Below are 13,189 nucleotides of genomic sequence, written 5' to 3'. Positions count from 1 at the left end.
TATGAGTTTATACTTTATTAACAATTATTTATTGTAAATTTAAGGATAAAATTGGAGAGAACGAGGGAAGGGAATTCCAAGGAAAATGAGTGAATGAATATATGGTTTGTTTGGTAACATTTTCTAAAAAAATTATTAAAACAATTTATTCTAAAACATTTTTTATTTTGGAATTTAAATATGAAAAAATAGTGTTAAATACGAAAAATAGTCATTTTGAACTTTTATTTTTCTTAGAAGTGTGCTTTGCATTTACATATACCATATTTAAACTGATTATAATATTTTCAATTATTCTCAAAATACTGTACAAACTAACACAATACTGCACTAAATAATGCTAAAAAAATTATTCTTAAAAAACAGCTTTTAAAAGTATAAAAAATAAAAAATAAAAAACCGCTTAAAAATACTTCAAAAACAACTTAATTTTAAAAAGCCATTTTCAATGAAAAATTATCAAATTTAATTTTTAAGTTAAAATTATCTTTTTCTTTTGAAAAACAAAAACTACATAAATTTACGTCAGAAAACGAGCTAAACAGTGGTGACTGGTATATTTAAAATCTTGATCAGCAAAACTTCCCAGTTCTTCCTTGGGTTCCATAACTTCTTTTTCCCCTTGTTAAGAATTTGAAAAAACCAAAATATCTCTCATATTTCAGTACTTCCCATAAAGAAATTAATAAAGTCATCACCAAAAAGATCCAAATTATATTAGTACAACAGACAAGATATTCAACTTGATTTTCTGCAGATTGTTCCCACATTTTCCCTCAGAAGCCTCCTGACTTCCAACTTGACCTCAAATTTATCTAAAAGATACTAGCAATAGAAAAAGGCAAGTATGATCTGAGTCATCGAAAGAGTCCCAATCTGTTTTTAATAATCTAAGTTCTGTTACATATCATACCAGAATTAATTAACCAACTTAAGGTACAGGCAAGAATGGTTGGTTACATACTACCACATTATAAAGACTAGAGCACTGCAATCATCATACATACAATAACATTGGCCTCAGAATGTTTACGAACTCGAAAAAGGGAAAGGATCAGGAAGTTCTATGTAACCTAATAAAATTAAGGACAGCTTGTCAGTAGCTCATCAACAGAAGCCAGTTAGTTCCTAGGATTTGTAGGGGATCCACTCATCCGCTGATGAGCATAACAACAGCATTTACGGGCACTTCCGCTGAATGTAAGAAGCCCCGTGCTCCTCGTACCTGTCATTTGCATATACATAAAACATATAAGTAATTTTTTTATTTAAGAAATGATCAAGAGAATAAGAAAATTTGAAAAATATAAGCTCAACCTTGATTTTTTTTTAAACATAATAAAGACAGTGAAGGTTGGGATTATGCCCCTACACTGCAGTGTAGTTAACAGAGAGGTGAAACTTACTCAGCCTTGGAGAACCACATTTGCTGGAATGAACCAAGAGATGCTAATATGCTCCCTCCTATCCAAACACTGCATAAAAACACTAGATTACCACAGGAATGAAGAAAGAGAAAAAGAGAGACATGTGCAGCTGATAGAAAATTGACGGGCTTAACTGCAGCTGAAAACAAAGTTTCAGCCTTTTATTCTGCAAGATAAATTAAAATAACAGCCGCGTTAAGATTCAAGTGTCAGCATGGTGTTGAGCAAGATAATCTTACCTGAATCTCCTTTCTGTTGAATTTCCACTGGCCAATACCTTGACTCTAGCAGTTTGCGGAGACTCCTGCACATTGAGAATAAAAAATATGCAAAAAAGATTTTAAAAAACAAAACAAAACAAATACAAAAACTTAAAGCCAGCATTTCAATTAGTTGAAGAACTAAGCAGAGAACTCTTTCCTTGACTGAATTCCAAATTAAATGACAATCAGATGAGGAGGTTGACAAACATGTTCAAAATGTATGCATGATTGGCAGTGATATCTTGAAAATTAACATGGATTTCTAGTGCATATAGTTTTTTCATGTAGAATCATAATATGATCCTCTAATTACTCAAGTTTAAGATATTCCCTATTTTTATCATCTCAGAATCTCTTGAGGCTTGTAATATTTGACCGAAAATTGCAGAAAACAAGTTACACAAACACCACTAGATCTTTGATAATAAAACCATACTATTTAATCAGACAAGTTCATCAGGATAACAATCCAAATGCATTTTTGTCAAAGGAAAATGGGGTAAGAAATTAATAGCTTCGCCAAGGAGAGAAGAAAGAGGACGCCATCAATGAGGCATCAAAAGATTTTAAAACAAGGATGGCCTCAACTAATACTTCTGTCAATAACCCTCATTGGGACAGGGCATAAACAAGGTTCAAATAAATTCTGAATGAAATACACTTAGTTCATAGGTAATGATAAGTTATATCCTATACCTCCAGCAAGTCTTTCTCAAGGCGTTCCTTCAATTGTTGCATTGATGCTGTACCACCAGCAAGCTGCATATAGCACAAGAAAAGGAACACAATCGTAACAGAAACTGATCAAATAAATTAACCACAAAATCACTTCGGTCAGATGGATTTAGAAATGAAGTTGAGCAAATAGGCCAATTCTGATTGTTGCGTTGAAGAAAAAAAAAATGTCTACGTTACCCAATTGAATTAGATCCTTCATAGGACATCTTACAAATTTGATCGAATTCAAAATGTTATATAACCATTTTCCATGAAATGTTTCCAGAATTTAAGAGACAGAAAATATCTAAATGTCAAACATGGAGACAGGCAACTCAGGTGTTAGCATCCAAATATAACAGCATTATAAGGTTTTCAATAACCCTGAATATATGTATTCTATGTGAGTTCACAAAAATTAACAAAAAGTAATATCTAGAACTAGAACTAGAACCCAAGGCTGGCATGCTAATATAAAAAAGAGAGCAGTCTGTGCAAAAATAAAATAAAAAATGTTAATAAATTCCATCATAAAGTCAGAACAAAAGAAAGAGAATGAACCCGATGGCCTAAACTCCATGGTAAATCCTATGCTTTCAAATTGCCCATAGCATTGCTAAGAGACTTACTTTACAAAGCACCCTTCTCTCCCCTTTTCTATCCTAACCTCCTGTTTAATATTCTCACTCCTGAAAATGCACCTTTGAAAATATCTACAAACATTTCATTAGGGATGAGAAAAGGATCAATAAACTACTGGACTAAACTGCAGTGTCAAAACGTAAAGTTTTAGGTGGAAAGGTCATTGTCAATATGGAACTTGTCCTTGAAAGGAACCTAGTTGAGGAGATATGCAATATAATCCAATGGTTTATTGTATTCAGTTATTGGGAACTAATATGATCTCTATTCTAATGATTGGGATGCTATTTTCAGAAAGGAAAGCTCACAGAGCCCTTGGAAAGCAGAAAAGTGAAAAAGGGTAGCTTTTCATTGTGCATAGACTCGATACTAAAGCCAGTGATTAAGTCAAGTTCTGGAAGGATCCTTTGTACATTGACTCCCCATTTATGGATCGCTTCCCTCAATTGAATCATTGACCAGTGCACTAATTTTCATTTCTTGAAAGCCTAATGATGATTCTGAAATTCCTCATCTTTTGACCTACCAGTGAGCCTTAACAATGTTTACAGCTCCTCTAACATCAGAGATTATAGGGTCATAAAAATCATATTTAATTTGATTGTTTTTCTTCTCAAAATAGAAAATTTTGAGAAGAAACCCCTACCCTATGTACCCTTCCTACTAATCAAATTCATTCATCATCATCCAAAAAGGAAAAATTGCAACCATGCAGAGACAAAAGCAACCCTATTGTAACAGTAATACTTTCCTACACTAGCGTGGAAAATAAGTAATGGACATGCTTAAAGTCTTTAATACATGACTTGTACGAAATTAAGAGTATGTTTCCAATAGTCACGATAACAAATTTTCTTTTTTCAACTCACAAAGCAAAAAAGACATAGATGCCCAACTGAGAAAAGCCTGCTAGATAACTCCTAGATCACATAATTAGTGTCACTCGAAGCAAAATAATCCAAGAAGTTCAGATGTTCAAGGCATTAGTTTAAAGAATTCATCAGGCCGTCCATGAATCAACTCAACTTACAAAGAAAATACTGGGAAGTCTGCACACATAGTTGAATATAATGATTTTATGTTAGTTATTTCTAAATCTCTATATCCCCTGTCACACTTCCTAAGGCAGGACAGCTTTCAGAGCTTCAAAATTTTCAGTGAAGGAAAGTGGTGAAATATGCCTAAAATAAGAATCAAATTTTTTATGCTCTTCAAAGTTCATTGCATTCTTTGTTCAGACAGGGAGACAGTGCATCTTTTCCTTCACTGCTCTATGGCTTTAGTGTTGTGGAACAGGCCCCACGATAGACACTCGAAACAAACTCAAACTTGTATTCATTTCATATCCTCCATTCATTTGGCTGAAATGGATTCCACATGGACCCTAAAATAGATATGCCAGATAGAACAGATTTATGAAACAAGACTAATTGATAAGCAACCACATAAAACTCAAACTACTGAGAAAACAATAAGTTTCTTATGTCCCAAATGTGCTCACCAAATGAAAAACTCCTAATTGAATTCCATGTAGAAAATCAATAAAAATGAAAATAAGCAATAAAACTAGAACCCATATAATTCACTATGGTAACTCACTGCAGTACATAAATAGTATCTTTAAAGCAACTGCTTAAAAACTTGCAAAAGATCTACCAATTGATTACAGTACCCCAAAAACTTAAAAGGGGGGACTATGATGACTTTACCAATATGCTACTAAACAGTTCTCTTCGAATGTCCACATCGCACTTATTAATGCTCTCTATAACCTGCATAAATTTAAAAAAGAATAATCAATCAAAAAATAAAAACAAACAATTATTAGAGATCATTTGCAGCAGGAAAAAATTTGTAAACAGAAAAGGAATTTACCATTTGTGGCAAACCACGAACAGATGGAGCAATATCCGCAAAACTCTCCATGTTTGGAATTGTCTGAGATTCAGATAATAACTAAGAAATATTTCATGAACGCATACTTAAATTATTCTTTTATAAGAAAAAACTAGCCCTAGAGAGAGAGAGAGAGAGAGAATACAACTAGAGAAGGATAAAAGGTAACTTTATAGATCAATTCAGATGAATATGACTAATCAGTAGTGAAGTCTCCATATCTAAGATCAAACCCAAAATTTGAACAGAGAAACAAAGAATTTCACAATGGCAAAATTGATACTAGGAATTAAGCCAATGTAACATTGACCACACCATCTTCCACAATTTTATTTTTTTGATAAGTAAGCGCAGAATATATTATCAGGAGGCAAAATAGCCGCAAAGCATACAGAGTATACGAGGCGAATAAGGCCTCCCAACCAAAAAAGAACAAACACCCCAACCCCTAAGTGGAGGCTAACCATCTTCCAGAATTTGAATATCTCTAACAATAATTATGGAGTGCAGATGCCAAGATCAATTCCTTCTCCTGTGTCATTTAGAAGAATCTCATAAAGAGAAGGTCAAGTTTTAAAAGACCAGGTACTTCAGAATTTTAAGGCAGTTAATTTTTCAGTGTTATAAAACGATAGTCCTAAGCATTATTTCTCTCTTTTCAGGATCAAATGGGTGCTCCCTCAGTTGCTTAGAGAGCTTTTGCTGGATATCTTTATTGGGAGAAGCTGGAAAAGGATGTGGAGGCTTGAGCACCCAAAATGCTTGTTTTGGCCCATTTAGAAAGAGTGGAATAGTTGATGTTTTGAGGAAATGGAGGAATCAGGGGCTACAATGAAACATGTCTTTACGAATCTGTCCCTGTAGTCAAGGGCTTTGATGGACTGTAATGTTGTATCTTTTCTACAGTTTTTAGGTTGTTTAAGTGGGCTGTAGGTTGTTTTTTAGCTTGTGCCTTCTTTGATGATATCCAAACACATCCAATGTACTTAGGATGTGCCTTCCTTTTTTATAGGCACTTTTCATTGCCTTTCAAAAGAAAATTTAACTAGTCACCAGGAGGAATGACCTAAATAGTCCTCCTAACAAACTATGGAAATTTATATTCTGAGGGCAGTGATGATTACACGGATAGATGTTCAAGATAAAACAAATACATGTCATGATGGACAATCCAAAGCTCATGTCTTACTACATAAATACAATTTTCTCTTAAGGAAAAAAAAAAAACATTAGCAACAGAAGAAACAGAGATATATCTGAAAGTTTCAAGAAATAGAAAAAATAGCCCAAAGTAAATTTGTGAGCCAAACACCTGAGCCAAGGATGGATTGAACAGAACATCAGGAACCTTGAATCTGTCAGCTCCAATTTCTATCGTCCTGTGTTATTCACAATGAATGAAAATGCAAGAGAAAATAACATAAGCCTGTATAAAGAGAAAAAATGATTTCCAACTTGGGTGATATTATGAGGTTTTGGTACAATAACACCACATTCCACATTATTGTACTCAAAAGTTAAATGGACAGTGGACACTAAACCAAGAAATTCCAATATGCAAAACAAATTAAGTACATTGTAATGTAATTATTACATAGAAACTAGGTATGCAACTCTGCCTGGGTCAGTTGGTTGAGCAATAGCATGGAGCTGGACCAACCCAGCTCAATTCTTCAAATTTCAACCTGGAACAAAACCAACTTGCCCAAGGAGCCAAACCAAAACAAATTAATGTAACTATATTTGGCTCAGATTGTTTTTTGTTCTGATTATATTAACAATTTAACATATGCTAATTTGTAAAGCAATGGGATCAATAGTAACTTTATCTGTTCTGATTATATTAACTTTATTTGGTACAACTTAATGCACAGAAATAGGATCAACAATAATTTTTTTTTATCAGAAAATAGGATCAACAATAATTGATAATAGACAATGTGTAAAGGACCAACCACAGCCCAAGGGCAACCATCAAGCTAGCCCAAAAGAGCCTTGGTAATGAGGTGAAAGCTGGGACCCTTGAGAAGGTGATAATGTAGTAGTTAGCAAGAAAGATGCTGGAAGTGTGGTAATGTCAAAGAGGGAATTTCTATTCTATTCATCTCTCATTGAGCAGTCAAGATACATGACTCAGTTTTTTAAGGTATTAAACAAGGGTTTTTTTTTTTTGTTCTCGTGTCTGTTTATGATTGTTATGGAGGCTTTGAGCACAATGATAACCAAAAAATGTTGATGAAGGGTAGAGGAAGGTTTCAATATGGCAATATGATATGGGAATGAGGACTCTCATTTTCTCCAATGCAGATGATGCTATGGGATTGTTTTTCATTTTTCATTTGGATGGGCGAGGGCCAACGTTGATCAATTGAAATAAGCATGGATGCATTTTCCTTAGCAACTTCAGGATAGCAGGTGATCTAGTAAGTGAGGGGTGAATGCCGATGAATTGGCCATGATGTTAGGTTGTAAGGTAGGAACTTACCTACCTTGGGCTCCCTCTGGGGGTTCCCCACAAGGGTGAAGGAGTTTGGGACCCCTGTAGTAGAGAGGACAGAGAAGAGATTAGTTATGTGGGGAAAAGGCGATATCAGGGAAAGGGGAAATGGTGACTCTGGTTAAAATCATGCTTACAAGCAATGGCAAAGCCACATCAAGCCCAGGGGGCCCCTGAACATATTAGACAATTAAGCTTTATGAGAACTTGAAACCCTATCCAAAAGGTTTCGCCCTATTTTTGCCTTTACCATTAAGCTACATAAAGCAATCTTACCTTTTTTTGCCCCCTTGAAATAAATTTCTGCGTCTTGCCACTTGTAAACTTTTTTTTTTTATCAGAAACAACAATTCATTGTTAAGGAATTGAAAGTACTTGTGAAGGACGAGGAATCCTTCCCCAAGATGCAAAACTCTGGTTAGATAGAGCAAGTAGATAAATTCCCAAAATACAAAACAAGACCTATACCTTAATATATTGCTAAAAGAAACATACACACAAGGGCTACTCTACTCCTATAGACTGAAGCTTTGCTCCAAGCTTAACTATTTTGACCCTTATGATTCACGCACAAAATTCCAATAGACTTGTAAACTAATTTTCTGGCTCCATGACTGCTTAGAAGCATGCTGAAGAATTCATCTCTTCTAACCCTTCTTGACTTAGTCCTTAGTGTGAGAAGTGATTGTGAAGCTTCTGACGAACTTTTACTGAGGTGCTTTGAGGAAAGAGAAACACATGCACCTTATTGAGTGGAAGGTGTTTTAAGCCTAAGAATGGAGCATTGGGAGGCTGGAGGGGATAAATATGGCCTTATTAGGTAAATGGTTGCTGAGATTTGTTGTAAAAAGGAACATCAAAGGATGAGAGCGATCTAAAGAAATTTTGGGGAGGAATGTCATCTCTACATTTATTCTTCAGTGTGGGGAATGGTCAGCATGTTCTTTTCTGGCATGTTGAGTGAACAACAAAAGTGAAGTTTCCAGATTTGTTCAAGATATAGATTAACAGAGAGGTTAGGGTTGCATTTCTGCACAGAACAAAGTGGGGTCATCGTAACTTGAGCTCGATTAGGGAGGTTCAGAACTGTGACTTGGAGGAAGCAATTTCCTTTACAGAACAACTGTATAAGGTAGAGTAATAAGCTTTCAGTTAAATCTTTTTACTGGGCCATGAATACTAGGGGTGAGAACAACTTTCTAGCAAAAGAAATCCGGGAACTTTGGCTCCCACCACGTTGGAATTCTTTACATGAAAGAGGTCTAGAAAAGATTTTAACCATATAACAGTTGGAGAGAAGGGGGATGTTCACTTGAATATGGTGTTGCGTGAGTAAGAGAAACACAGAAAGTGCTGATTGAATCCTTATGCATTGCATGATGACCAGAGATTTATGGGCTTTGATCTTTGCCCTCCTAGAGTGAATTGGGTGCTTCCATCTTTTTAAGCAGGCCTTGGCTTGTTGTCATGGGATGCCTATTGAATGGAGAAGGGAAGTACAGAAGGCAGCTCCTTCATGTTTAGCATGGTGAACTTGGAAGGAGCACAAGGGGATTAAAGAGCCTAGTATGGATATTTAAGGAGAACATAATTAGACCAATGTTTATACTCCCTGTATACCTAGAGGGCACTAGTTTGGTGTCTCCTCTTTCTGTTTAATATATTTCTCTTTACCTATCAAAAAAAAAATAATTAGACCAATGTTTGTTGATCTGAAGAAGTTGGCTTGACTAGCAGAAGATCCTTCTTCACATTCATTGAGTGCAGAAGGAGGGAGCATAATAGGATGTTTTTGTATTCTTTTTTGTTTCTAATTTTCTTTTCATTTCCAATTGTAAGTGTTTAACAACCCCAGTGTCCTTTTATATATGATAATTACTCAATTGCCCATCAAATATTGTAAGCTATAGAGTTATGGTCCAGGGTTGGGCTGGTTAAACTGAATCCTAAATCCAGAACTGAAGCAAATTTTCCAAGTTCTCAATAGCATCAACCCAAAACCAAATCATACTTCTCTAATAAAAACAAAATATTCAAGGTTCTTTCTTTGGTTTAATACTCCAGTTGTTCCATCTCAAATTGCACCCTAAATGTAGACTTTGCTAGTAAAATTGCAAGGAACTTACTGCCCATCAGGAAGTTCATATGGTGTCATCGGAATGTTTGAATATGCGCTTTCTGTAAAGAAAAGATTATAGTATTAGAACACATTTTTTATAGTCAATGCTTCTGAAGCTTCAAAAATGGAAAATAAATAAAGCTCAAAATACATGATACTAGAAATGCAACAAAACTGAGTGTGAAATCTTCTGAGAAATATTGATAAGATTGTCAAGACTCACTAGCTACAAAGAAGGCATATTTAAGTTATGAACAAGTTAAGCTATCTGATAAAGCCTTGGCCAGGGCGATTGCCACTGTAGCCAGGGACTTCATTCCCTCTCTCCCCTGTTATATTGCAACACTTTTTGCCAGTTCATTTTATCTTTCAAAAACCCCAAAATCCTTCATAGAAACAAAAAATGAAACTTACAAAGATCTTCCTCTGTATCCCTCATTCAATATTTCAAAATTTAATGTACTTTCACCTCACAAATATAAAATAGGTGATGCAATGTTCAAGTTATAGGCAGCCATCCTTTCCACATTCTATCTAATAGATAAGATGTGTTTTATTTTTTATTTGTTTATTTATCCCACGGTGCATAGATTCTGGAAAAGAAGAGGAAACTCAGGCCTTGATTATAAAATTGATACTACAACAATGTGTAGGAGTATCTTAATAAGGGGGGAGGCTCACCTTGATCCAGAGCACTCTGTCCAGTATGTCCATCTATTGTATGTCCCTGTTTTATATGCCAAAGAGAGTGAGATTGAGGTTGGAGCGGATTCAAAGGGATTTTCTTTGGAGAGGTGGGGCCCTTGAGAGGAAGCCCCATTTAGTCGATTGGTCTATTGTTTGTTCAGATAAACGAAAGGGTGGTTTGGGTGTAAGGAAATTGGTGTGGTTAAATAAGGCTCTCCTTTGCAAATAGGGTTGGCGTTTTGTAGTGGAGAGGGAGGCTTTGTGAAGGCAAGTTATCTGTGGAAAGTATGGGGAAGAAGAGGTAGGTGGCAGTCTTGTGAAGTGAGAAGAATTTTTGGGGTTGGTTTGTGGACAGTCATAAGGAGAGATTGGGATGTGATGGGCAGCAATATGGTTTATTCTGCGGGGAATGATAGGAGGGTTAGATTTTGGAAAGACAGGTGGTGTGCAGACAATCCTCTACGTACTTCTTTTCCATCCTTATTTGCTATTTCCTTGTCTAAGGAGGTTTGGGTGGAGGATGTGTGGAACCACTCTAGAGGGGGAGTGTAGGTTCCTCGGTTTTCTAGGCGGCTCAATGATTGGGAGGTGTTTGAGGTGGAGCGTTTTCTCCTGAGACTACAAGAGAGGAGGGTGTGTAGTGATGCGGAAGATCAAGTAGTTTGGACAAGTCAAAAGATGGTAGATTTACTGTCAAGTCTCTCTATAAGGCTTTGGAATCAAAAAGACAAAGGGATTTTCCTACAAGAGTAATTTGGAACTCTTGGATGCTGCCAAGGGTGAGTTTTTTTTTGCTTGGGAGGCTACGTGGAAAAAGGTCTTAACCTTGGATCGGATTCAAAGGAGAGGGTGGCCTTTGACTAATAGATGTTTACTTGTGTCTTTTAGAGGAAGAGTCTATTGATCACTTCCTCTTGCATTGCGAGTTGGCAAGGAGCTTATGGAACTTGTTGTTTTCCCTGTTTGGGGTGTCATGGGTGTTTCCATCTTTAGTTAGAGAGGCGTTATTGGGGTGGCTTGGGTTTTGTGTGGGAAAGAAGGGGAAGAAAGTGTGGCTAGCAGCCCCCTTATGCCTTTTTTGGATAGTTTGGAAGGAAAGAAACAATAGAGCATTTGAAAATGAGGGTCATTCAGTTCAAGGATGTAAATTTTTTTTTCCTTTGTAACTTGTGGGCATGGGCTAAGGGGTTTTTAGTCTCTAGCCCCCCTTTTATTGTTGATTTTGTAGATTTGTTGGGTTCTGATTGAGGGGGTGCTGTTTTTTGTTGTTCCCCTGTTTCTTTTTAAGGCGTTCCTTAGTCTCCTTTGTATACCTCATGTGTACTTTGGGGCGCTTCCTTGATGTGTCTTTTATTTTTAATATATTGTTGTTTATTCATAAAAAAAAATGTTAATAAAAACGACAGCAGTTTGGACAAGTTATTGAGCGTTAAGTCCAACATTCTGGCTGACCACAAGGGAAGATTTTTTTTTTTTTTTTAATGATAGCTTGATCACAACAGAAGGTTATTTTGCAATCTCTTCTTGGTCAGATACCATTTTTTAGAGAGATTCCTAATTTTCATTTTTTTTTTTTTTTTAATTGGGTTCTCATGGAAAATAGAAATATATATTAACAGGTGGTTATTAAAGAGGGCACAACCCTTTTTTTTTAATAAGTAAATGCAATTGTAATAAGAAAGGCAAAAAAATACACCTAAAAGTATGCACAATGTATATAAGGCTAAAAGGCTAAAAGGCTAAAAAAAAAAGAGAAGGAAAACACAAAAACCGCCATCTTACTTGCACCCCAACCAATCAATGAAATTAAGTAAAGACCACGAGCTAGAGCCTACATTAACCTTGACCCATTCCAAAAACATGTACGAAAAGGACCATAAAATAGCTTGGTCCATTAGTTCAGTGTCCTCAAAGGCTCTTCTATTTCTCTCCCTCCATAAGGAGCAAAATAAACACAAAGGGGTTGCATTCCATGCTTTTTTTCTTTTCTTCCCAACAAAAGAGCCACACTAACTAAGTAAGGAGTCCTCGATAGAAAAGGACATGACAATGTATACATCATAAAAGAGCATAGAGAAAACAGGATAATCAACCTAAACACAAAAAGACCACAAGAAACCAAGGATAAAAATGTTGATGTTGACGAAAAATCAGTGGTTCGATTTTACCATTTTACAAAAATATCAAACGAAATATTTATATCAACGGTTATACCAATAAAGATGAAAAGAAAAAATTAAATTTAACAAAAAAAAATGGCTGAAACTTTGAGAAATAATAAAATTTTGAGAGGATAGAAAACATCATAATAAAATAAATGAACATGAGAATTAGTTTTATTTTGTTCTTATCACAATGTTTTAAAAGATCCTCCCAATATGTAAGATTGAATTAGGAACAAAACAATTTTTAACCCTTAAGTGCTAAATTTTTATTTAATGTTCTTACCACATTTTTCAAACAAGTATACCTTTTCCTGTGAAGTTTTTGAAGACTACTTTAGAAAAATATACTAAAACTGATTTTTATAAAAATGTATTTTTTTATTATTATTATTTTTTTTTTGGATAAGTAAATGAAAATGATAATAGTATAAAAGCGCCAAACGGGGCACACCAAAGTACACACTGTGTATACAATGGCCACTAAAAAGGACATGGAAAACAAAAATACTTCCTCCCTCAATCCAAACCCAACCAATCAATAAAATCAACCAAGGACATAGATGTATTTTCTATAAACAAATTGGTCCTAGATAGCAAGTTGTACAAAAACAAGAATTTCAACCTTTGAATAGAAAGCTTCACATTCTTGAAAGATCTTCAATTTCTCTATTTCCATATTGTCCAGAAAATACATAAAGGCACTGCTCTCCAAACTTTTTTCCAATTTCTTCCAACAAAAGTGTCATGCTATACTAAGAGAGTCTCTCTACCTATAG

General features: G+C 35.3%; 1 protein-coding gene across 1 annotated transcript in view; it reads right to left on the bottom strand.

Moving 5' to 3' along the window:
* Window positions 1-853: 853 nt before the first annotated feature.
* Window positions 854-13,189, bottom strand: part of LOC100266467 (actin-related protein 4) — a 48,246-nt gene continuing 35,910 nt past the window's right edge. Inside the window, exons 13-20 of the mRNA XM_059734137.1 lie at window positions 9,569-9,620; window positions 6,258-6,324; window positions 4,925-4,987; window positions 4,759-4,821; window positions 2,387-2,449; window positions 1,667-1,731; window positions 1,407-1,475; window positions 854-1,225 (exon numbers count right to left, since the gene is read on the bottom strand). Coding sequence (XP_059590120.1) covers window positions 1,180-1,225; window positions 1,407-1,475; window positions 1,667-1,731; window positions 2,387-2,449; window positions 4,759-4,821; window positions 4,925-4,987; window positions 6,258-6,324; window positions 9,569-9,620 — 488 coding nt within the window. The 3' untranslated portion in view covers window positions 854-1,179. The remainder of the gene's footprint in view (window positions 1,226-1,406; window positions 1,476-1,666; window positions 1,732-2,386; window positions 2,450-4,758; window positions 4,822-4,924; window positions 4,988-6,257; window positions 6,325-9,568; window positions 9,621-13,189) is intronic.

Source organism: Vitis vinifera, chromosome 17, assembly GCF_030704535.1.
Source record: "Vitis vinifera cultivar Pinot Noir 40024 chromosome 17, ASM3070453v1".
NCBI lineage: Eukaryota > Viridiplantae > Streptophyta > Magnoliopsida > Vitales > Vitaceae > Vitis > Vitis vinifera.
This window is presented reverse-complemented; position numbering and strand designations above follow the sequence as displayed.